At 38.3% G+C, this 23667-nt stretch overlaps 2 protein-coding genes across 6 annotated transcripts in view; both read left to right on the top strand.

The window, feature by feature from the left end:
- Window positions 1-23667, top strand: part of LOC133442628 (parvalbumin-7-like) — a 470342-nt gene that overhangs the window by 82703 nt on the left and 363972 nt on the right. The window lies entirely within an intron of this gene.
- The window catches only part of mgat3b (beta-1,4-mannosyl-glycoprotein 4-beta-N-acetylglucosaminyltransferase b), a 75565-nt gene that overhangs the window by 44931 nt on the left and 6967 nt on the right, over window positions 1-23667 (top strand). For 4 of the 5 annotated variants that reach the window (XM_061720582.1, XM_061720586.1, XM_061720569.1 and 1 more), the window contains one exon: window positions 18533-18977. In XM_061720582.1, the coding sequence (XP_061576566.1) occupies window positions 18534-18977 (444 nt within the window). In that variant the 5' untranslated portion in view covers window position 18533. Of the gene's footprint in view, window positions 1-7402; window positions 7428-18532; window positions 18978-23667 lie in introns of those variants that run through there. The other variant, XM_061720562.1, reaches the window with a different exon arrangement.

The following is a 23667-nucleotide window of genomic DNA, read 5'->3' as shown; positions in this document are numbered from 1 at the left end:
AGTTGGCATCAGGCTTGTTAGAAATACGCACAACTCCGTGCGCAAAAGTCTTCAAGACTCGAACGGATGCTGTTGCTCTCACACACGAAGCAACAACTGTGGAGAAATCTGTCACACTGTTGGAAAACTCTCCTCCATACAGAGAGGAGAGCTGCAGGCAGCGTGAGGGGCAGGAGACAGAGGAAGTTTTTGTCAGGATGTGTGTGTATCAGTGTGTGCCAGCGAGACAGGTCTGAATACGCTTTTTGGGTCTTGGGGTCAGGCTGGCCAGCTGCAAGCCTGTATGCATTCAGACCAGCAGCTAGATTTGTTAGTGCTGTATTTCTGAAGTAACTCAAATGGACGGCAATTTAAAGCAATTAACGTACAATTACAAAGACAAGAACACAAGGAGAGATGAGATTGTATAGACAGAATTTCATCTAATAGCTGTCAGCTCTCTGTGCTTTCGTTTGTTATTCTTTCATGTAGATTTCCAGGGGCGTCATAGAACCAGTTTAAAATTTCAAAGAAATCAGCAGCTTAATTGCAGGTAGCGAGCTGGCCCAAAAGGCAAAATCAGTTCATAATCATTGGAAAAAGTGTCTGACAGGATAAGTGCTTTCATTTCAAAACTCCAGCGGAGATAAAAAGAGATTATTGAACATGAACAAAACGAAAGGGGGGGGTAGTCTTTGCAGCTAAAGTGGTTTGTGCAGTAATCTGTCCGGCACCATGAGGTTGATTATTGCCCTGCATTGCCAAGTACTGATCTCTTCTCTGGTGATTTTATTTATATACTTTCAGCATTCATTACCCAGCCGACAGGTGATGCATACGTTTGGTGGTTTTATATTCCACAGTAATTTCCTTTTTGTTTTTGCACAATGAAACTAGCTTCAGTATGTTGAGAGTAGCGTTTCCAACTTGACAATAGTCCTAGGAGAAACTTTTCCTTCTCATTCAATGCTCAACATTTTCTCATTTGTCAACATTACCCTTCTTTCCTCACACTGACTTCCAGTGCAACAAAAAAGACTTTTGCTGGTACTTAAAATGACTCTTCAAAAGAGCTAAATTGTGCTTCTAATGGCAAGTATGTCATAGCTGGAAAAGCAATGTTATATTTAATTAGAAATCTGTTTTGCAGCAACTATAAAAACAAAGTAATTGTGAAGCAATGGTCATTTTTCTGCTGTTTGTCATTTAGACCAAATGTGATAAAGAATACAATAAAATAAAATTCCTTCTGTGCAATTTTTTAACAAAACTTGCACACTTATTTCCCTCTCTAGCAACTATAAACCCGTTATGAAGAAGAGGGTACAATATCAGAGCTGATAATGATGATTTTTACTCTGAGAAAGGAATTGTTGCTAATGCTTAGCTTAGCTACCGGGTCTTAACCTTATATCAGGTATCTACACAGGACATCTAGTGTGTAAGTGGTAAAGGATTTTCAGACTCTTGCACCTGAATGGACACTGCCCTAGTCCTCTGAACTAAATTACATTTCTAGACTCTTAGGCGATCAGGGAGCAACACTAACTACATGCTCAGAGAAATGTGGCAATATTTCTATTGAATGTATTATTGTACATTGCACTCCCTCCCTTTATGATCCGGATCATACACGGCCTCTGGCTCTCTCTTTGTTCAGCTCTTCATCGCCCACATCATACCCTCTCTGTAAGACAGTCTTTTCCTGTCTCCTTCCCTTTCTCAAATCTGATGCTTCCTGCTGGTTCCCTACTTGCACCAATGTTCCCCTTTTTGTTCCGTACAATTATGCTTTTACTCAAAAACAACCCTTTCTCCCCTTCTTTTTCTTTCTTTTCTTTTTGCTATCTATCTTTCAATTCACCCCTCTTGTGTCGGATCAAGAGTTTTATTTCAATGCCTCGATTGACATGTAATTGAAAGACTTTGACCCAGGTGTGACACGGTTGCTGAGCTTTTTCTGAGTGCAGAGCTTGGTCTGCTCCTCAGCTGCTGCTGCAAAACGGATTATCGGCGCCAAAAATGTCTCCCTGCCTTTGCTGCATGACACAGGGAGGAGTTAAATATAGCAACCACTGAAGAAGAAAAAAACCCAACATACATATAGTTATCAATACATGGCTATGGATAGCAGGTTTTTAAAACCAATGTCCCCGCTTGTCAGCACTGAGTTTCCTATTATGCATAACTCAGCATAATATGTAGACAATGATGCTGTTGTCTGGATCCACCATTTCTGATCCTGTTCCTTCAGCAATTATCTCCTGAACTGGAGACTAATGCAAACACCATGAGGTTTAATAAGAACCACAATGGTACCTTTGTAAGGGCGTCAGCCTTCCTGTTTCCATAATAACAATGGCAGCAAGACAGACAATGGGAGTGTGTCGGTGAATTCTCCAGCATAGCGTTTTGTTTGGATGTTGACCTACTTTAGTTAATCCTGGTGTCTGCGCCTGTATGTTATGTATGACTGAATTTACAAGTAAGCAATTATGACTGGTGCCTCTGTGACGTGGAAGGGACTAGTGTCTCGACTTTGTGCTCTGACCAAATTGTGAATAATTTTCATTGCAAAAAAATTCACCAAGCAAATGTACATTTCACGAAGGCGTGTATTTATGTGTATTACATGAGTAAACGAGCAGAATCAGCTAAAAGAAAAAGCCCACTCGTTACTGCTACTATTTCATTTTCTCCTACACAGACATAACAAAGCCTGTATATTCAGCAGGGAAAGCTCATACCCACTCAGAGCCACTGCAGAGTTGCCAATCCAACCACCTTTTATACTCTCTTACGCAAACAAACACAACTAATGACTTGAGCATTTCAGGCGAAAATAGCGGCTGTGTTCTTTATGGCAAACAGTTCTCTGTTAACTAGGCTTCTGAGAAAATGGTAAAGGAGCTGGAAGAGAAGCTTGCAAAGAAAAAAAATATCTGAATTGGTGTACGTTTTCATCCTACCTTGAAAATAAGAGACATAGTTGGGGGGGGGGGGGGACTGCCACAAGGAATAAACTGACACTGGCTGTCAAGATGATCGGCAGAGATATTCTGTGAAAACATAGCATGAGTCAGTTTAGTCTACTATAGGATCTTGAAGTAGAGCATTAACAAGCCTGATGTACCATACATGTTGCAGTTTATCTTTTTTCTTTTGCAAGGTGGGAGGGGTTGGATACTGTTTGTAATGGAAGGAAGTGAATGACTGCAAGGAAAATGGCATTTTAGGAAAGGAGTGTTTATCAGTGGAGCTTGCTCAGCAATATGCTTTGCTAAAAATGTTGGTGGAAGATTTGAATGCCTGAAATAAAAGCGTTTCTGGTGGACATTTTCCTGTATTCGCCTATTTAACTGATGCTCAGTCTATACGACTGGATTCTAGAGCAGCTGAACTGGGATGAGGGCGTTGCAATGACTCGATTGAAGGAAATTTAGTCCAGATCAGGGCTGAGGGAGAAAAAAGAGAATAGAAACTGGATTGAGTAATGCAACTGTCTCTATACTGGCCATCTTCCACACAAAGGACTAGTCTGGTTCCTCCAGATCCCCAGATCCTGCACACAACGAATCAGTTTGGTATCTGCCGTTTTCTTTTCCTCTCCCTTTTATTTCACAAACAACTGAACTGAAAAATACACATCCAGTTTGTTAAAAATGTCTGTTGCATCTTTTAAAAGCACCTCCAGAGGATTCCTTTGGTACATTCCAAGGGACAACTGATCATACAACCAGTCAGAGAAGTAGGCAGAGCTGTGACCACACATGTGTGAGTGGGAGGGGCACCAGACTCATGGGTAGTACATGGGTACAGCTGGCCAGGCTAGCTCTCTGATATCTCCAAGTCAAAATTTCAATGTACTCTGACGACGAGTCTTGTACGACACCTTTTTATCCTGAAAAAACTGTTGAAGCAAACAGGAAAACAGGACTCTTGCAAACATCCTTGCACATTACTGGGAGTCTTGTGAAGTGTTACGCTGTATGAGACTGGAACGTAAGATGACTGTCCAGGTAAGTCGAGTTTTCATGCAGAAGTTTAGGCAATAATCAAAATTATTTGGTTTGGAATTAATAATGTCTAAACAGTTACTTCTCCACTTTGTAAAGCTTTCAACTACAAGTGCACGTACAAGGCTTTAAAAAGCACATTCACTATGCATGTGTATCTGACTAAGCTAGCAGAAAAAAAAACTATAAGAGGCTATTAACCAACAGATAAGTGCACAGACCTGTTAGAGTTATGTTTCATGTCACCAAATCCCATTACCCAGGGTAGTCTGGGGCTAAAATCAGAAACCCTTTCTCCTGGATATTGATACATCTACATCAGTTACTGCTTTGCATCTGTTATTGCTTCTAAAAGTAACACATTTAATTGCAAATGCTGAGCAAATCTTTTTGTTTGAACAGCATCAGTGAAAACTCAAATCACTGACATCCTCATCAAATCAAAGCAACGTGAGCAAACTCGAAGAGAATGAGGAATACAGTTGTGCCATCACAACGAGAGCCTCCTCCTCCACTGGAACAAGGCACCGCAGAGGCAGAGCAGGGGAAACTGATAGCTCTAATATTCAGTGCAGCTGAAAAGAAGAGCAGGTTGTGATTATGTTTTGACCGTCTCGGTGAACTGCTTGAGTGTGGATGCATTAGTCGAAAGGAAAGATGAAATGAAAGAAAGGAAAGAGCTGAACAGGAAGAACAGCTGAATCAGCTTCAGTGGAGAAAAAATTGAGTTCAGCTGAGTCAGGCTTTACTGTCCACGTGGGACACTTACTGTACACATTTTAGGGAAACAAAATTTAACCCAAATTATGGGTACATATCAAGTTTTAATACTATTAAAGCTACGAGTTATCTTTCTGCCTTCAGCGCTACTATACTATAGCTGGATTTTTTTTTATCGCTAATGTCTTGACTCTAAGTTGTGGAGAGGATGAAACCACTAACTTGTGAAAACCTGATTGCGTATGTCTTTGTTGTTCTGAGGAAGCATGATAAGATAGATCCTCAAGTGAACCCAAGTAGGTTAACTTGGCTTACACTGTACAAATTTTTGATGATGGGTTTTCAAACATGAAGTACTGTATGTCCTTTGTTTTGGGAAGTACAGAAGCTTCTGGAAACTTAACACATAACAAGCAACTGAAAGCATTTGAACTGCTATCATTGGCTTTGACGATTAAAAGTAAAAAACAATTTTTATCATATAGTGATTTAAATGTTCTTAAAAATTCATCATATGCTTTATCAATATCATTTTCTTTATATATTAATTCCCAATTATGTGCTGTTAGATTGTTTTTAAGTGCAACCATAGACTCTTCTGTCCTAACTCTTCTATGTTGTGGTATGTTGTCCTGCTTGTTTCTCACATAGTTGCTGCTATAAACTATAAAGACCGGAAGGTGATCACTGATGTCATTTATTAGTATTCCTCCCACTGTATTATTTTCTATGTCATTTGTAAATATATTATCAATTAATGTAGCACTGTGGGACGTGATCCGGCTTGGTCTGGTGATTTTGGGATATAGACTAATACTATATAATGTATTAATAAATTCCTCGGTCATTCTATGATTATTCGGATTTAGAAGATCAATATTGAAATCGCCACAGATAAACATGACTTTATGTCTTGTTTTGTTAAATGTTCCTCTATCCAGTCTTTAAATGTGTCTATATTAGACCCTGGTGTTCTGTATATACAACTCACAATGACATTTTTCTTTTTTTCCATACATATTTCTATTGTAAGACATTCAAGTACATTATCTACCACAGTTGACATTTCTTCTACCACCTTATAATTATAATTTATGTCCACGTACAGAGCTACACCACCGCCATTTTTGTTATTTCTGTTCATACAATATAGCATTTGAGACGTGTGGCTGTTCCCCATGTGTCTAAATGAACAGCACAGCTCAGCAACAGCTCTTTTTTTGTAACGTTAGCAGCATGTTTAACCATGTTTACATTCAGTGACAATGTGGTCCTCTCTTTGTATGTTTATGTTCCATCAGCACGTTGCGATATGTTAAACAGGTCGAGTTATATGTGCAGCTTTATCATATAGACTTACATATATAAGACTAGATAGTAGATGTATAGTAGATCAGAAAGTATTTGCTGTTGGATGGAAAACTTGTATGTCTAAAACCATTCTTTTATTATTGTAAATATTGGTCAAAATACTTTTTTTTCTTTTTTTTAACTAAAATTGACTAAAACTGGACTAAAACCTTTTTGAGTTTCCATCGACTAAAACTAGACTAAAACCTTTTTGAGTTTTCGTCGACTAAAACTAGACTATTACATATAGAAATGACTAAAATGTGACTAAAACTAATAAGCATTTTTGTCCAAAAGACTAAGACTAAGACTAAATCTAAAATGGCTGCCCAAAACAATACTGGTCATCTGCTGCACATAAAGAAGTGGCTTGCATGCATGTCAGTCAGAAGGGCTTTTACCTAGTCTGAACGGCTAGTTCAGGAATCATTACAAATCCAGAAATAACTTGGTGTGTGTTTTTTGCCTGAGTCCTTATTTCCCTGAATTCAAACCATGCAGGAAGTGAGTACCGTGTTGACAAAACAGATAGAGCTGCGGTGACCACTTCCGAGAAAACACCACAAATGCACTTCATCCTTTTATTATCTGACTGTATCTGAGAGCATATTCTAAACCCCCGTTTAGAAATACGTTTTCAGCACATTCCACTGCGTATGTCCAACATGACTTCATTCACGGAGATGAACCGAGCTGCTGCTCATGTTTGTGCAGCCTCTGGAGAGATAGTAGTTCCTGGGGATGGATAGATGGGTAGAGGCGGAGAAATGAAGCGTGACCACTTGTCTCCACCTTTAATACCGAGAGCGGGGAGGAAGGGGTGTTGATGGAAATACCTTGTGGACTACTGCCACATCACTGAATTATAGATGAGGTTGGAGGAACGGAGGCACTCCCCCGGCTTTTCCTATCCTCTCACTTCACTTCATACGCTTTCACATGCACACATGTGCACATGGTCATGCCTACTAAAGCAAAACTGCATTCCTCATAAGCAGCAACCCTATAGAATGCTGCTGATATTCGGCTCCACCTCCCATGATCCACCCAAACCGGTTGTATCATATTAGCATGTTTTTACATATGCATACTTACTTTTTAAGGCCATTCCTGCATTATTGAAAGCCACTTTGCACGCTGGCTTTCTCTTGACATCTGACTCACGAAGGCAGCGACCCATGAACTCAGAAGAGGAATGAACCACTTGATTTGCTGCTAAGAGACCGAGGTTTTAGCTTCCAGAAGAACTGTCTTTATTGAGGGAAAACAAGAGATATACTACCGTGGAAGTGACAGGGGTCTTAAAATGCACCTTCAAAAATTCATTACCAGAAGAATTGGGATGTCTTGTAAAATGCCACGGTAAGCTGAATTAGATTTAAGCACTGATCTAACTGCAAAATACAGGTGCCAGCTTGTTATATTTTTTCATTGCGCCATTAAAATGTAAAAATATATATCAATCAATAACAAAGAAACACGATTTCCACCTGACAACACCCCTGGTGGTACATGTTGCGCTTTGTAGTTACGTTTGTTATAGTCTGTATACGTGGATTTATATTAATGGAAATTGTTTCTTGGCTGGTGTATATTTTAATGTACCATCATTTTATGATCATTATTATTATACTGCAACTAATACCGACTTTTTTATGAAGCATTATGAAAAGACTTTGAGGTTCACACACTGCTACGACACAGGTTCATAGGGTCACATGCTCGAGGGCTCCTGTGTTGAATGGAAACACACAAGCTGCTCTTTTATCTTGGAAGAGCAGCAGGTTTTTACAAACAGCTGCCCAGTACATTTTTGAGTGAAATTGCACACCTCGGGGACACATTCATTCTCTACAACCAGACCAGCAAGCGTATTTAGGGTCCTTAATCAAAAAGCATGCAGCACTGACGATGTCTGTCACATATAATAAGCCAACTGCTGCATTTACTGAAGCTCCTCACATCAGGAAGCTGCAACAATTTAAAGATCACTTTTTTTTTTGGCACTCCTCTGATAAGATTCCACCCTGATAAGATTCCACCCGTTTGTTACACCCGGGGTAACAAACCAATTGCGGTGGGGGCAGGGCCGCCGCAAGGGGTGTGCGAACCGTGCGACCGCACAGGGCCTCGCGCCCCAAGGGTCTCGCGCTATGGGCCGTTTTTTTTTTTTGTTTTGTTTTTCTCTTTTTTTTTCTTCGTTTTTTCCCTTATAAATATCAACAGTCACATTCCATTACAGACCTAAATGTGTACTAGTCTGTGCATATCAATAAATATATGTGCAATGATGCGCGTGTCTGTTGTTCAATACAACTCCGTCAGACCAAGCGCAGACACAAGGTGCTCTGATCCAGACGGGTGGAGTGTGTAACAAACTGTCACACAATGTCGAGAGAACGAGACAGATTCAGGAAATTTCCATCAGGGAATGAAAAAAGAAAAAACTAAAGAAAATGGAAGAAGTGGGTCTCAACCGGCTCGACCGGGTCTCAAGCAGCCGCGGGGCCCCACGTCGAGGCAAGCCGAGATGATGATGAGGCAGGGGAAGGTATCCAGTATTTTGCTAATTGGAGAGTTAAAATTGCGCATATAGACACCCGATCCGACCCGAAAAACCCCAAAATTTTGCCCGATCACGGATCACGTCTCACAGTGCTACATTAATTGATAATATATTTACAAATGACATAGAAAATAATACAGTGGGAGGAATACTAATAAATGACATCAGTGATCACCTTCCGGTCTTTATAGTTTATAACAGCAACTATGTGAGAAACAAGCAGGACAACATACCACAACATAGAAGAGTTAGGACAGAAGAGTCTATGGTTGCACTTAAAAGCGATCCGTAGCAGGGCGAGTGCTACGGGGGCCCGACCGACCTGTGTCCCGTCAGCCTGAGTGGCTGCAGCTCCTCCACCCTGTCACACGATCTAACAGCACATAATTGGGAATTAATATATAAAGAAAATGATATTGATAAAGCATATGATGAATTTTAAGAACATTTAAATCACTATATGATAAAAATTGTCCAAACTAATCCGGGAACTGAAGAGACTTTTAATCGTCAAAGCCAATGATAGCAGTTCAAATGCTTTCAGTTGCTTGTTATGTGTTAAGTTTCCAGAAGCTTCTGTACTTCCCAAAACAAAGGACATACAGTACTTCATGTTTGAAAACCCCATCATCAAAAAACAGTGTAAGCCAAGTTAACCTACTTGGGTTCACTTGAGGATCTCACGTGATCTATCTTATCATGCTTCCTCAGAACAACAAAGACATACGCAATCAGGTTTTCACAAGTTAGTGGTTTCATCCTCTCCACAACATAGAGTCAAGACATTATCGATAAGAAAAATCCAGCTAGAGTAACGCTGAAGGCAGAAAGATAACTCGTAGCTTTAATAGTATTAAAACTTGATATGTACCCATAATTTGGGTTAATTTTGTTTCCCTAAAATGTGTACAGTAAGTGTCCCACGTGGACAGTAAAGCCTGACTCAGCTGAACTCAATTTTTTCTCCACTGAAGCTGATTCAGCCGTTCTTCCTGTTCAGCTCTTTCCTTTCTTTCATTTCATCTTCCTTTCGACTAATGCATCCACACTCATTTCACCGAGACGGTCAAAACATAATCACAACCTGCTCTTCCTTTCAGCTGCACTGAATATTAGAGTTATCAGTTTCCCCTGCTCTGCCTCTGCGGTGCCTTGTTCCAGTGGAGGAGGAGGCTCTCGTTGTGATGGCACAACTGTCTTCCACCTTCAGACTGACTTATCCTCAAATAGATATTCCCAGAGGAAAACGTACAAAACCTTTTGCATTTTAAAAGTCCAACACACACATTCAGATCTTTCTCCTACTATGAATTCTGTACCAGAAACCATGAAACAAAAAAAGCAAAAGGCTGTTACAAACATCATAGCTGACATCTGATCCCTGCACTGAGGTATGCACCCTCGAAGCCCTAAATACAATGTGGTCATTCATTTTCTATGAAAGGAAATATGGCTGTTTCCCATATGGATCCATGAAAAGGGCTTACTATATGCTATGATTATCAGCCTGAATGTAGTGAAAGATAGAAACACTCACAATAGGCAATAAAACAAAATATAGTTTTCTTTCTGGTATTTATGGAGGTTAACGTCTAGCTATATCTCACGTGTCAACAGCACAGCAGGTTACCATGTGTGACTGTCTGCGTTGATGCTGTTTAGGCAGAAAATGAAGCTACAGGTCACCCATGACCTCATGCATGATTATTGCTAAAAACTTGAAATACAGAAAAATGCACAAGGTAACGTTTATGTATGTATTATGAAAGTAAAAGCCAGGTGGCGGGGTCAAGCAGAAAAACTACGTGGTGTCCGTCCAAAAGTAAGATATATGCTGACCATCTTAATACACTTAAAGAGCAGATTGCAGGTTGGAGACCCCTGTGAATCAATGTGTAGGAAAATAATGAAGGAACTGAATTTTCATTGAAATACGCATAAATATACAGTGACCTCCGGAGTTGTTTTTGTGCCTACGGTGTAGGGTACGCGGCGCTGCGTACCCTACACCGTAGGTTCTGCATTGGTGTAACGCGGAACCTGAAATCAGCCTTTAGCCGTCGCCACAGTCGCATCGCAAATGAGAGACACACAGTTTTCTTTCACGTTAGTAAAAAAGAACTCTCCCTCCCATTCACTGTGAAAATGATAAGTTTTCTTCCTTTTTCCTGCCATGTTTTTGTCGGTAGAAACCGCTTCCATCTCCTCATCTTTGCTTTGCAGCGCTCACAAGCTCGTCTCAGCAAAGCTGTGTTTGGTCATGCGCACTAGACTGACCTGACTTTTTTCATGATTTATGTATATATATATATTTTTTTAATTTACGTTTTTGTGTATTCATTTTTGAGTTTACCTCACTGTGAATGTAATTTAAAAAGAATAGCAACACAATTAAAAACTATTTTAGACAGAGCTAGTTACTACTACCTACGACTGCGCAGTCAGATGGGGCAGAGCTGTGGAGACATCTCCCTCCTGCTACGTCATATGACGCGGTGTTCGAAAAAAAAGCGTTTGTAGGAGCTTTGCTAAAATCAGCCACTTTTTCCTCTGAATACGTGCCCTTATGTCTTGTAAAACATATTAAATCCTACATTAACTTCTCACATAGGCATTTTCACATACGGTCAGGTATAATTTTTGAAAAAACTCTAACCTGCAATTTGCTCTTTAAGTAAATAATTGTTAGCTGTCTGCAAACACTGAATGTTGTTTAACTGGCTTTGTTAGTTTTGGTGGGGCAAATATAATTTAAACATGCAGTTGAGACATTCTGAGTCAGTCGACTTCCACTTGCTCAAAATATTTCTAGTGAAATGTTGCCTTAAGATCAGGAAACTACCACGCATAAGAGAGTCGGCTGAGCAGTCACAAGAAGCAGGGACAAGACAGAAAACTGGAGAGCTAAATATGATTAAAGATTTACTCCTATTCTGAAAGTGGAAGAACCATCCATCTGTCCATTAGCTATAGCCATTTATTGCTACTTAGGGTCCCTGGACAGCTCTCCACTATATCTCAGCGCCACATGTAGACAAACTACCACACACACTCACACTCACTCCTGAGGGCGATTTAGGATCGCTACGTAACCTGATGTCCGTGGGCTTTTTTTGGACTGTGAGAGGAAGCCGGAGTACTCGGAGAAAACCCACCGCAGCATTTAAACCAGGAACCTTCTCCTGTGAGGGAACGGTGCTCACCATGCTGTATTACCTAAGTATGCAAGGAGAAATACAAGAGCACATACTGATACTTATTAAAGCAGTAAATCGTATTGTCAAATATTGCTCAAAATGTCTTTATGGGCTTTCTGTACTTTCGGATTAGTCCAGTATGGTATGAGTTTGACTAAATGGCTCTGCAATTTTACATTTGAGAATTTTATTTCAGTGCAATTACTGTAAGAGTTTTCTTTTGTTATTACAGTAAAATACATACTCCTCCAAGGACAATTTGATTGGTTTTGTTTGGTTTGTATATCCCCCCTGGGTGCTTGTTATAGGTGAGGTCTGCTATCGGGTCAGATGCTGCGTGTGGTGCTGAATGAGCACTCAGGAGTCCGGCACCCAAACACCACTGAGGGCTGTGTGTGTGTGTGTGTGTGTGTGTGTGTGTGTGTGTGTGTGTGTGTGTGTGTGTGTGTGTGTGTGTGTGTGTGTGTGTGTGTGTGTGTGTGTGTGTGTGTGTGTGTGTGTGTGTGTGTGTGTGTGTGTGTGTGTGTGCTGACTCAAAAAGGGGTTGAACGTGAGGTGGCTGCCTCCCTGTAGAGCAGCGTGCACGTGCCGGCTGAGCTCAGCTTAGGTTCTGCTAAAACAAAGGCCTGAAAGCATTTTTGTTAGGCTGTGCGTCGCTTATCGTTCCATTCATGAGAGGATAATTCGACGTGTTGAAAGTTTAAAAGCCACAAACCACCAAGTGTGAGACAATGGAAAGAAGTGGTTGCACTACATATAAATGGTTGAACAATAAAATAAGGATTCGAATAGTGGCACGTGAATATGGGGGTTCCTGGATTTGTGAAATTTGTGTACTTAATTTAAAAAAAAGAAGAAAAAAAAAAAAAAAAATATATATATATATATATATATATATATATATAATATATATATATATATATATATATATATATATATATATATATATATATATATATATATATATAATATATATATATATACTGTATATGTGTGTATGTATATTCTTTTGTGCTTTTTTAACACATTCAAGAACACCTTTTTTTTTCTTTTTGTCAATTTATAACACGCCTGAGAAGATTCAGGTTCAGCTGCTGGTCTGTTGTGCTTTCCTGTGACAGTGTTAGATGTTTTTGGTGCTAGAAATATCTGTTCTGCAGATGGACACGCAGTTTACGAAAGGATTGACATTCTGGATCTGTTTCTACTTAAGCTCTCCTCAAACAGACTGATGGCTCTAGTCCTGTGGAGTTGTGTCAGCTTGGATTGTGCAAACATATGAGACAGATTTCATTTCTGGTCCTTTTATAGCGCTGCACCACACTGTTCTGTTTTTAGGTGTCAAAGGATTTCTCGATTAATCGAGGAGTAAGTTTCTGTCTTTTCTTCTGGATGTACAATATCATCCCTCAGACGTTGCTCTCAGTTAAGTCCCAGTTAAGTCCCATTTTACATTTCTGCATAGACCCTTCATTGTTGTTGCAAAGTTTTTTAGTCATCATTTTTAGGGTTGCTAAAAATATTTTTCAATCATTGTGATTTACACTTTTCGGGCAAAAGCACCGTTTCAATTTATAGTAAAGTAGTGATGTGACTATACATTTGCAAAAGCAGTTCAGTAGGTCAGCCATAGCAGAGCAGTGCACACACACGCACACACTCAGATTAAATTAGAAGCAGTTTACTGGCAGAATTGTCTCCTGTAAACTCTCCCTCCCTGCGTTTGTTTTTTATCACTTGGATTGCACTCCAACGTCTCCAAAGCAAATGTTTGGACTGCATTCATCAGCCAGCGGTCGGGGCTTTTCCAAACTCTTCAGGGTGCTTGGGTAGCTCTAAAAGTTAAAAAAAAAAAAAAAAAAAAAACTCCCACTAAGGCAGTGTCTAGGTGGGAAGAGGAAATTCTGAAAGCAGGAAGGGGTGGAGGGTGATGCTTTTACAAGAGCCGAGGCTGGATTTGAAATTGAATATAAACACTTTTGCAGGGCAGAGCGGCCATCTGATATCAGTCTGATATCAGACAGCGCTTAAATAAAAGCTTTCACTTGTGTAAACACAGGAACTTAAGCCAGCCTGGATGAAAATGCAAAAAAGTTTTGCTTTCTTCATTTCAAGGCATTCCAGTTCTGAACTCATGCAAGCTATTACAACAGAGACATGTGTGGCCCTGCCCTATAACTGACCTGTTTTTGACACAAACTTCACTTGAAATGTAAATTTACAGTCATTCTGTATAATTGGAGGATGGTTGATATGTAAATACCTGTGTTTATGTAATCCTAAGGTTTGAGGCGTCAGTTAATTTAACGCACAAATGCTTTTCTTAAAATGTCCTGTTACTCGGTTGACTGAGAGCATTAAGAAAAGTAGGAGGATAGACTCAGCTATGACCTTTCAAACAACAACCAAAAAGTAATAATAGCAGAAGTTGAACTTCTTCATCAGCAGGTTAAGTCCAGGGTAAATCCTCTGAAGTTTGTGACCCAGAGTTCCCGTCAGGCAGTTTGATTCATTTTCATCAATAAACAAATGCAGCAATATAACAAGGAGAGGGTTTCTTACGTTCAACAAGGCTGAAGTTAGTTTTAAAAGCACTTCTTGCGTGTGTGGCACAATAATCCCTTTAAACATTAGACCATGTGTGTTTGGAGAACGTCCAGAAGATGCTCCTGTTTACTTTAGTTGTACATTTTTTGCATACGATTTGGTGATGGACTGTGTCAACTTGATACATTTCCTTCTTCTTCTATTTCTCTTTCTTTTATTTTCCAAACTATTGCAGCAGTAAATATACATGCTAAGGGGTTTAGATGTGATGCTTTTTTTTTCCTGTGTCAGAAAACAAAAATTAGGGATAAAGGTCCAAATGTGAGGGAAACCATCAGTGCTGCCAGATGTATGATAGTTATCTTACTTGTATGATTATTTCGACTTCCGTATGATGATCAGATTTGGGATCAGATTCAGCTGAGTAATTTCTTCCTAATTGATCTGGTGTTATGTCTCATTTTATTTATTTTATACTCACTTTCTCTGGCACATAGACACACCCCCTTAGTCCCACACTAATTTTTCTCATTCGCAGTTGTTGTAGTGTATCGTGAAATACAATAATTTTGGGCTCTCAGTACGATCATTTGGTTTTCGGTATCTGCCATCTGTATCAGGCATATTGGGAGAAAGCCAAAATCCAATGGAGTAGTGTTCTCATTTCAGGAAAGCCACCACAATTTGAAATCTTTCAAGACCAAAGTGATGATTTTGTTTTGAACATTTTTGATTTACATTGTTAATTTTATTCACATAGTCTTGCCTGATAACTGTTCACATTCTTCCGAAATACAGTGTTCAATTGAATCCATCTTTCAGTGTGGGCGTGTATATTGAGTGGTATATTGTTTTGATTTTTGGCGGATATATTGGAGAAAAGCACTCTGAACTAAAACCAGTAGCTAGGCTTCAATTCAAAGTTGATACATTTTAACTTGCAAGCTCTATTCCTCAAATTCCCGAGCTAATGCCCCATACTCACCGTTTATGGGTGGTGTTGATTTACATGTTTGAATAACCATGAAGTTAATTCATGCAAATACACTTATACCCAGACTGATTTGCATACTTTATCCAAAGTAAACGAGAGCTTATGCAATTGTGTTTTCCTGTGTCGGGACGCTGGTTCAATGACAAAATAGAGCTGTGTCGTAAAAATAGAATGTAAGCCAACCTGAATGACAACACGTCCTTGTCTATGTGTCCTAAAGAAAGGTTTCCAGGTGTTTTTGTTAAGCCACGGACAGAATACTTGCAGTACATACATTAATAAAATTGTTTCATTGGTTGATTTACTCAATTTTGACTTTGTTTTTTGGGGCTAAATAATTTTAATCAAACCTTTTACAGCCTGTAAACATTCGTCCAATCTTTCCTGGACTCAAAAGACCCAATGATATCAGAGAACTGCTGTCTTTGGTTGGGGTATTACATTTCTTTAAATTAAACAAATGCTTGGGGTTCTAATCCAAATTTTCACACATCCATCCCCAAAATGGACAAATGGCATCTTTGAATATGGCTGATTTTTAATCTAGCTTTGGTTCCCTTCCTGTTTCTTTTCCCTTTCCAGTGAATTGAGGAAGAGGCAGAGTTTCACTGCTCACTTTCTCCTCATTGTATTTGGTGGGAACTTTATGAGAAACAAGCACAGCGAGTAAAAGGAAGGGGGCGAATATGGAGGAGAATTAGAGATGACAAATAAAATTGGAAATTTAGAGAGAAGAAGATGAGATGTGACAGTGGGAGATGAGGTGGTGCATTGCTTCAGTTATCACACCACAAAACACCCGCTTCCACCTCATCTCCTCTTTCGCTGCTTTGTCCATCTGGTCCCACCACCTCTTCTGTCTTACTTAGATTTTTCCTTATTTTCACATTTCCTTTAAGGTGTACTCTTGATAAAAACATTTAAAAAATACGTATACAGCTTAAACTACATAAACACTGGCTGCAGTCTTCAGTATCAGGGTTGCTGAGTAAATATGAGGACCATGAGAAAAATGTGTTTTAATGTTATCACAGCTGTGTTTGACAAGAAACCCACACTTGAGCATGGTATTTATTTCCAGGTGAATATTTTAGGGCTTTTATACCGTAAACCACAATCAAAAACTGTCAGTGATAGTCTCCTACTAACTTGTATAATCTACACCGGCACGTGCAGAAGGTACAAAAGGGCACAATAGTCTTTACATTCGTGAGTAAGGCTATGAAAGACAGAAAAAACAATGCTCTTTAATGGTTGAGTCTTGGTACCCAGTACTGTTTTTGCTCACTCAGGACTATTGTCATTTGTTTAGACTGCTCAAGAAGGCGTGTTTCATTGCTGACTGACATATTGTATATAAATTGTTTGTCCATTTTAGCCTTTGAATTTTAAGCTTATGCCTTGAAAAACAAAACATATAACACCACATTGATGTAAGGAGATCATTTAGTTTGTTGAACTGTGAATCAGAGGGTAATCAGTACTGACACCGGAAAAATTCTGGTGTGTTTTGAGTTGATGGTGTATTACACGCCAGAAAGACAAGAGAGCCAGAAATTCATCAATGCTCCTGACAGTTGGATGTCAGTTTGATGGAAAACAGCTTTTGACATAGAACCTGCAATGTTCTGGCACTTGTTGTCTTTAGTTGGCTATCGAAGCCTTTATGTTTTGATACATGCAGATTCAGGTTTTTAATTCATAAGCTTGTGTAAAGTTGTCAACTGTCAAATACTAGTTGCACCATCTTTATGTCCATTGTTGGACTGAGGCTTAGCTTGTCTCATGTCATGATTAAGTGAAATATAGGTGAAGTATGGTGTATATTATGCAGATTTATACACACAGACTTGCATACCCCTCCTTCTCTGCTGTGCTTCAGCTGTGACTCCCTCCAGAAGGAGCTGTCATATGAAGGCTAAAAACCACCACATATGTAGAAATAACAGAGAATGACTCCAATAAGAGACTCCTCCGGGTTCTGACAGATTGTTGTAATTCGCATTTAAAGCCGGAGAAGCCGGAATTTAATTCATGGATTGTTTCATGCAGTATTGGCGGCTGACAGTTTAAGCAAATTAGACAAAACACAATTTTACTCTTATTACAATGTTTTATTTTACTAGTGAGTACATTTGATACTTTTCTCAGATTGTTCACCAGTAGCTCATCTGTACAACTAGAGATGCTCTTATAATGTTTTTTTTCTTCTTGTCTGTCTTTTTATGTAAGCTTCACTTTTCTCATTGTTTAAAGACCAAAATACATTGCACTACATGTAATGTATATCAGTGATTTAACTGTGATTTATCATTTATGGTGGCCATGTTTCAGGAAATGGTTTTTGTCCACATTTATTTGGTTGAAATCTTATATTCACTCACCAACATTTGACCTCTTTTGTAGTCTCCACAGTATCTGAAGAAATTATTTCTTGTTACGATTTTCATTTTTAATTTCTGGTTAATTAAGATTAGCATTAGGAGGCCACAGTGCAGGGGGAGCAGCTGGCATGGAGGTGAGGACATCAGTCTTGGTTGTGGTTAAAACGGGCAAAATCGATGTTAAAAAAAAAAGGCCAATTTTTTTTTTCCACCGCGGCCGTACGCATCATGACACTAAAGTCTCACTCTTGTCATTTTCTAAAACTTGGCAGCCCTGAGAAATACATAGAAATTCTGACTCTTTAATTGCTAAATATCTTACAATCATTGTACCACATTGTAAGTGAAATGATACAATAATGTAGAAAGTGTCCGTAACCTATTTACAACCAGTTTTCACGTGAAATTACTTATTGATCAAAAAGTTCAAGAACAAACAGTGGTTTGAACAAAAAAATCATGACTCACATCAAATAATCCATAATCCAGTCAATCTACAATCATTATCCATGATCAAAGGATATCCTTGTGGTATTTTCTGCCTGTAGATTTTTGCACACCCAACCTAATGGACAAAACAAACTGAAAAGATGTAAAGCAGGCCGATAGTCATTACAACTGTTACCTAGATAATTTTTTCTTATTGCTTTACCGCTATTCTTACCAGGGTAGAAGTTTGGCGTATGTTTTGGAGACGATGGGGTTAAAAATGTTCCCGAACATAAATTGTTTTTCACATTGGTTTGACAGGCATTTTTATTTCTCACCTTTCCTTTCAGGATGAAAATGCGGCGGCACAGAGTGTTCTTGCTGTGCACGGTGGGTCTGTGCGTCATCTCCTTTCTCCACTACTACAAGGCCCTCCATTACGTCTCCCTGCTGCGAGAACTCTCCGCTCCATACCCCAACGTCAAGTCTTTCATCATGGTAACTGGCTTCTTCTGGAGGGAGAAAGGTGTGGGTTCCACCCCACTCAGCCCGGCCTCCCCAGAAGAGGCCCCTCCTTTCCCTGCACTGCGCCAGTCGGATATCAAAGCTGAAGGACTTGTGGGTTTGAGTGGAGGTGCAGGAGGGGACGGAATACACCTGCGGCATGACGATGCCATAGGTGGAGATCTGGGTGTTATTGACCACGTAGGATTTAAGAAGGGGCCTAAAGAGGAGCCAGCACCTCCTCATCCGTGGGAAAATCCTAGGGAAAACCAGCTGGGACACCCCAGAGAGGTGAGATGGAGACACTTTGCTGTTATGCTTCTTGGCCTGTGAGAGTGACAAACACCTTTAAAGTATGATGCAATAAACTAAAATGGCACTGCACTATAACAGCCATTCACTATGTCATGGTTTATGGAGAAGATGCTTTTACTACCAGATAATAAAATCCCTTTAAGTGTCCAAATTTCCTTTGAACAGAATACAGTATATTTAAGCAGGGTTGTCTTCAGGGTGGCTGTGGGCCTTTAAAAGTCTTAAAATGTTTTCAACAAAAATGTCCTAATAAAAAGCCTAAAAAAGTATTAAAATGTCTTAAATTTAGATTCCAATGGCCTTAAAGATATATGGTCATAACTACAAAAGCAAAATAAAATAGACTAGGTCTACAATCATTGGACTGATCAAATGTTTTACCTCTGCAGTAGTTCCATCATCAAAGAAGAGGCATATTAGTGATTGGTGGGGCAATTACTTACCGTGTTACACATAAAACAAAGAAGTGATTAAAGATTTTCTCACTGAAAAGTTCATAACATGATCAGACCTCTGACTTCATATCAGACAGCTCTCCTAGTCATGATTCATAGGTTCCACTTTAACAAACTCTCCAAATTCCATTTAGAAATCTTCATGTTTATGAAGAATGTTGAAGATAGACGCTGGTTTTAAATTGTTTTAACTCTTTTTAACTGGCCTACTGTTTGGCATTTCTCTTGGAGTTGTTGAGCCTGATTTTGGCAATTTAAACCACCGTTTATCACTAAGAAGCCACGTTCATTATGGACGGGGGGGGGGGTTGAGTAAAAACGGTAAATGTTACTTCATTGGCAAATGGCTTGAAAATAGTTTACATGATGGTTGAAGCTCGTTGGTGGATATGTCCATGTGGCAAACTGCACTGTTTGTTGACAAAGTTTTGAATCTGATACAGTCAGAGTCAAACATTTGCAATCCCATATGCAGAGTGGAAAACAATCCAAGCCAGTACATACATCAACCTGCTTTTATGAGCTGGTTTAATAAAGTGTGGTAGAATAGCTTCATTTGCTGTGGTACACTTCAACATCTTCTAAAATTGTATCTTGTTTTCATTCATTTATTCAATATTTTTTTTGCTAATTTATTTGGTAACACCAGTTTTTACATGAAAAGCTCACTAACTATTGTAATAACGTGTGCACACCTGTACATACAGTACATGTATTGAGTGCACATACAACTGTGTACATTTTCAGGTTTGATCTTAAATTTCATATAAAATAATATTAAAAAGTCTTGAACCCACAATTCATACGGGATGCTTCCATTAGATGTTTTCACAAAAGTGAGCAAAGTGTTTCATTGAAAATTGTTGCAAAAAATTGTGTAGAAATTCCTTGTCCTCACTTTCGCCAAGTGCTTGATCAAAGGGAACGTTTGGTTTCTCTTTTTTTAGTTTTCTCCAAGACGGTGTTTTGTTGTGAATGGGAGTCATGGATTCATAGTTAACTATATTTGATCATTAACTTAATGTTAACAAGCTGGTAGACACTTGGAAGCTGACCTTTTCGCTTTAAATATGCTATACAGTAGGGATGGGCGGTATGGACTAAAAATGTATCACGATAATTTCTGGCATTTATCCTGATAACGATAAAAATGACGATAAAAAAAAATACCAATTCAACTCCACCTTTTTAACTATAAATCTATCACCACATTCAGTCTTTGGAGCCCCCAAAACACTGCTCTAAAAGATACTAAATGCTACTAAACGTCATCAATGGGAATTTTTCTCTTTCTTTCTTTCTTTCTTTCTTTCTTTCTTTCTTTCTTTCTTTCTTTCTTTCTGGCTCATAGCTTTCTTTCTTTCTTTCAGGCTCATTTCTTTCTGTCTTTCTTTCAGACTCATTTATTTCTTTGTTTCTTTCTTTCAGACTCATTTCTTTCTTTCTTTCTTTCTTTCTTTCTTTCTTTCTTTCTTTCTTTCTTTCTTTCTTTCTTTCAGACTCATTTATTTCTTTCTTTCTTTCAGACTCATTTCTTTCTTTCTTTCAGACTCATTTCTTTCTTTCTTTCTGGCTCATTTCCTTCCTTCCTTCCTTCCTTCCTTCCTTCCTTCCTTCCTTCCTTCCTTCCTTCCTTCCTTCCATAAGTCCGGCTTTACACAAAAACGTTATCAATGGGAATTTATCGTTTTTACCACGAGATGACAAATTCTTACCGTGGGGAATTCTTTTGACGGTATATCGTGAACGGTAAAATATCGCCCATTCCTACTATACAGTAAGATTAGGCTTGTAAAAAAATCTATCACAAAAACAAAAAACAATTTGTTACATAAATAAATCAAATATAGGAGATAGAAAGTAAGGTAAAACTGCTTTTGGGACATTATTTGAAGATGAAATGAGAGTTTAGATAAGATTATGCCTCCAACTTTAAGCAAGTAGCCGTGAGGTTAGTACCCCGGTCAGGATGGACCATTGCCATGTACTGTGAGTTGATGGTGTGTTGAAACTGGTTTGTGTTATTGTAAAGACGCCATTGCAAAAACCTTGATTAAATATCATTTTAAAGACAGTATTAGCAACATTTTACAATCAATACAGATATTGATGGCAAATGATCTGTATTGCCTTGCATCTCCTATTGCTTTAACATTGTTACTGTTCATATCAATTACAATGTTTCCCCTTTTAGGAGCACCTGTGTGTTGCTCCCTCAGTCATTACGTTCAAAAAGCACAGTTTATGTTAAATCTACAAATGACAATGTTTTGTCACTCATTCACTCTTTGAGTTAAGTAATATGGGCTCAAATTAATGCCATAAGTATTTTGTATCTGTAAATAAATCTGTACTTGTAGAAATATTTTGTGCGTGTGCAAAAAATATTTGTACTTGCAAAAAATATTTGTACTTGTAAAAATATTTTGTGCATGTGAAAAAAATATTTGTACTTGTAGAAATATTTTGTGCATGTGCAAAAAGTATTTGTACTTGCAAAACATATTTGTACTTCTAGATACAAAGCTACAAACTTTTTACAAAGCTACAAACCTTTTTTACGAAAGCTACAAACTTTTTTTCAAAAGCTACAAACTTTTTTTACAAAGCTACAAACTTTTTTTACAACTACGAGTTTTGGCAGTGTTTTGACGTGCCAAAACTAACAGCCAATCAGCGATCTTTGGCACGGGTTTCAAAGGGTTTTTGGAGAGCCAATCAGATCATTGCATCGCCTACTGACGTCGCCGCCATATTGGATGTGGCAAGACTGGGCTGCAAACTAATACAAGTAAATGGACTTATTTTCATAAAGCATCTTTCTACAAAGAAATTTACGTTTTACGTCTCATTTATTCATTCACACGCGCACTAGTATACTTGGGAAACAATTAGGCACCAAATATAATATATTTAATTTTCTCAGACGGCAAAAATAAGAACTTTATTTATCCCACACAGGAGTAATTCATGTTATATCAGCTATAGAGAACAAGGTAGTGCCGAAAAACAATATATATCCCCCTCACAAAAATAGAGACATATTTTTTTATCAACAAAACGAATAAAAAAAAATTCAAATAACAAAATAACATATTTGAACCATTTTTCAGACAATAAAATAACAATAACATGTAATGTAATGTGTAAAGATGTCAAATATGCTTTGTTAATGAGAGAATATGTTTCTGTATTTTTCTTATTTTTGTGAGGGGGGATATATATTGTTTTTCGGCACTACCTTGTTCTCTATAGCTGATATAAAATGAATGGCATTAATTTGAGCCCATAAAGTAAAGGCTAATTACTGTGGACTTGTGCAAACCATACACAGAAAGCCTGCAATTGTGTAACTTTAAAATCTTTTTGATATGCCATCTTATTGTAAGAAATATTTCAATAATAAACAAAACAATGCAGGATGAAATAAAAGTATAAAAATAAAATAAAATCTGCTCTTTGATTGGAGGGTTTGTTTTTTTTTTATATAAACTGCTTTTGAAAAACTTAATAATTACGTAATAGTGCCTTGGACAGTGGTGATTACGTATTTTCTTTATTCCTTCCCTACAATCATAGTTTTTTTAATCATTGTAAAAGTAATAATATTTCACAAGTTTCCATTTTTTTTTTCATAAAGCTTTGTAGGGAACCCCCCTCCCCCCCAAAAAAAAATAACTGCTTTGAATTCACTTGTGAAGCCGCTCATGGTCATGCAATGATTTACTACAAGAGGCTGTAAAATAAACCAGCCCTGAGTTCCTCAAAAAGTAATTGCTTGCAAAGCCAATGTTGTTATGAGGTATTTATTGTTGGGAGCACATTAGAAGCCCCTCATTTGTGGCTATTTCTCAACAGTTACTGCAGATCGTTTGCAGACCGCACGTGCTCTGTAATACTTCTGGCAAAACTACTAGCTGGTTAACACTTGACAGTGAGGCAGAACATGTGGCCATAGCCCTTATCTAGATGTATTAAAGCTAAAATTGCTCCATTCATTTTCAAAATATATGTTTATACAAAATATGAGCCAATGTTGAGTTTGATAGCAACTTCTACCATATAAAAAAAAAGCTTTATTTAAAACATTTTATTTTTGCTTTGAAGGACAGACTAATATGTTTATGTTATTTTGAACTACAAAGTATTGTAGAAGGCAACTTAGAGTTTGACTGTTCTTTGTTTTCTTTTTGTCAAAAGCTGTTCCTATC

Source organism: Cololabis saira, chromosome 1 (genome assembly GCF_033807715.1).
Source record: "Cololabis saira isolate AMF1-May2022 chromosome 1, fColSai1.1, whole genome shotgun sequence".
Taxonomy (NCBI): domain Eukaryota; kingdom Metazoa; phylum Chordata; class Actinopteri; order Beloniformes; family Belonidae; genus Cololabis; species Cololabis saira.
Note: the sequence above shows the minus strand (reverse complement) of the source record. Positions and strands in the feature narration are given on the sequence as shown.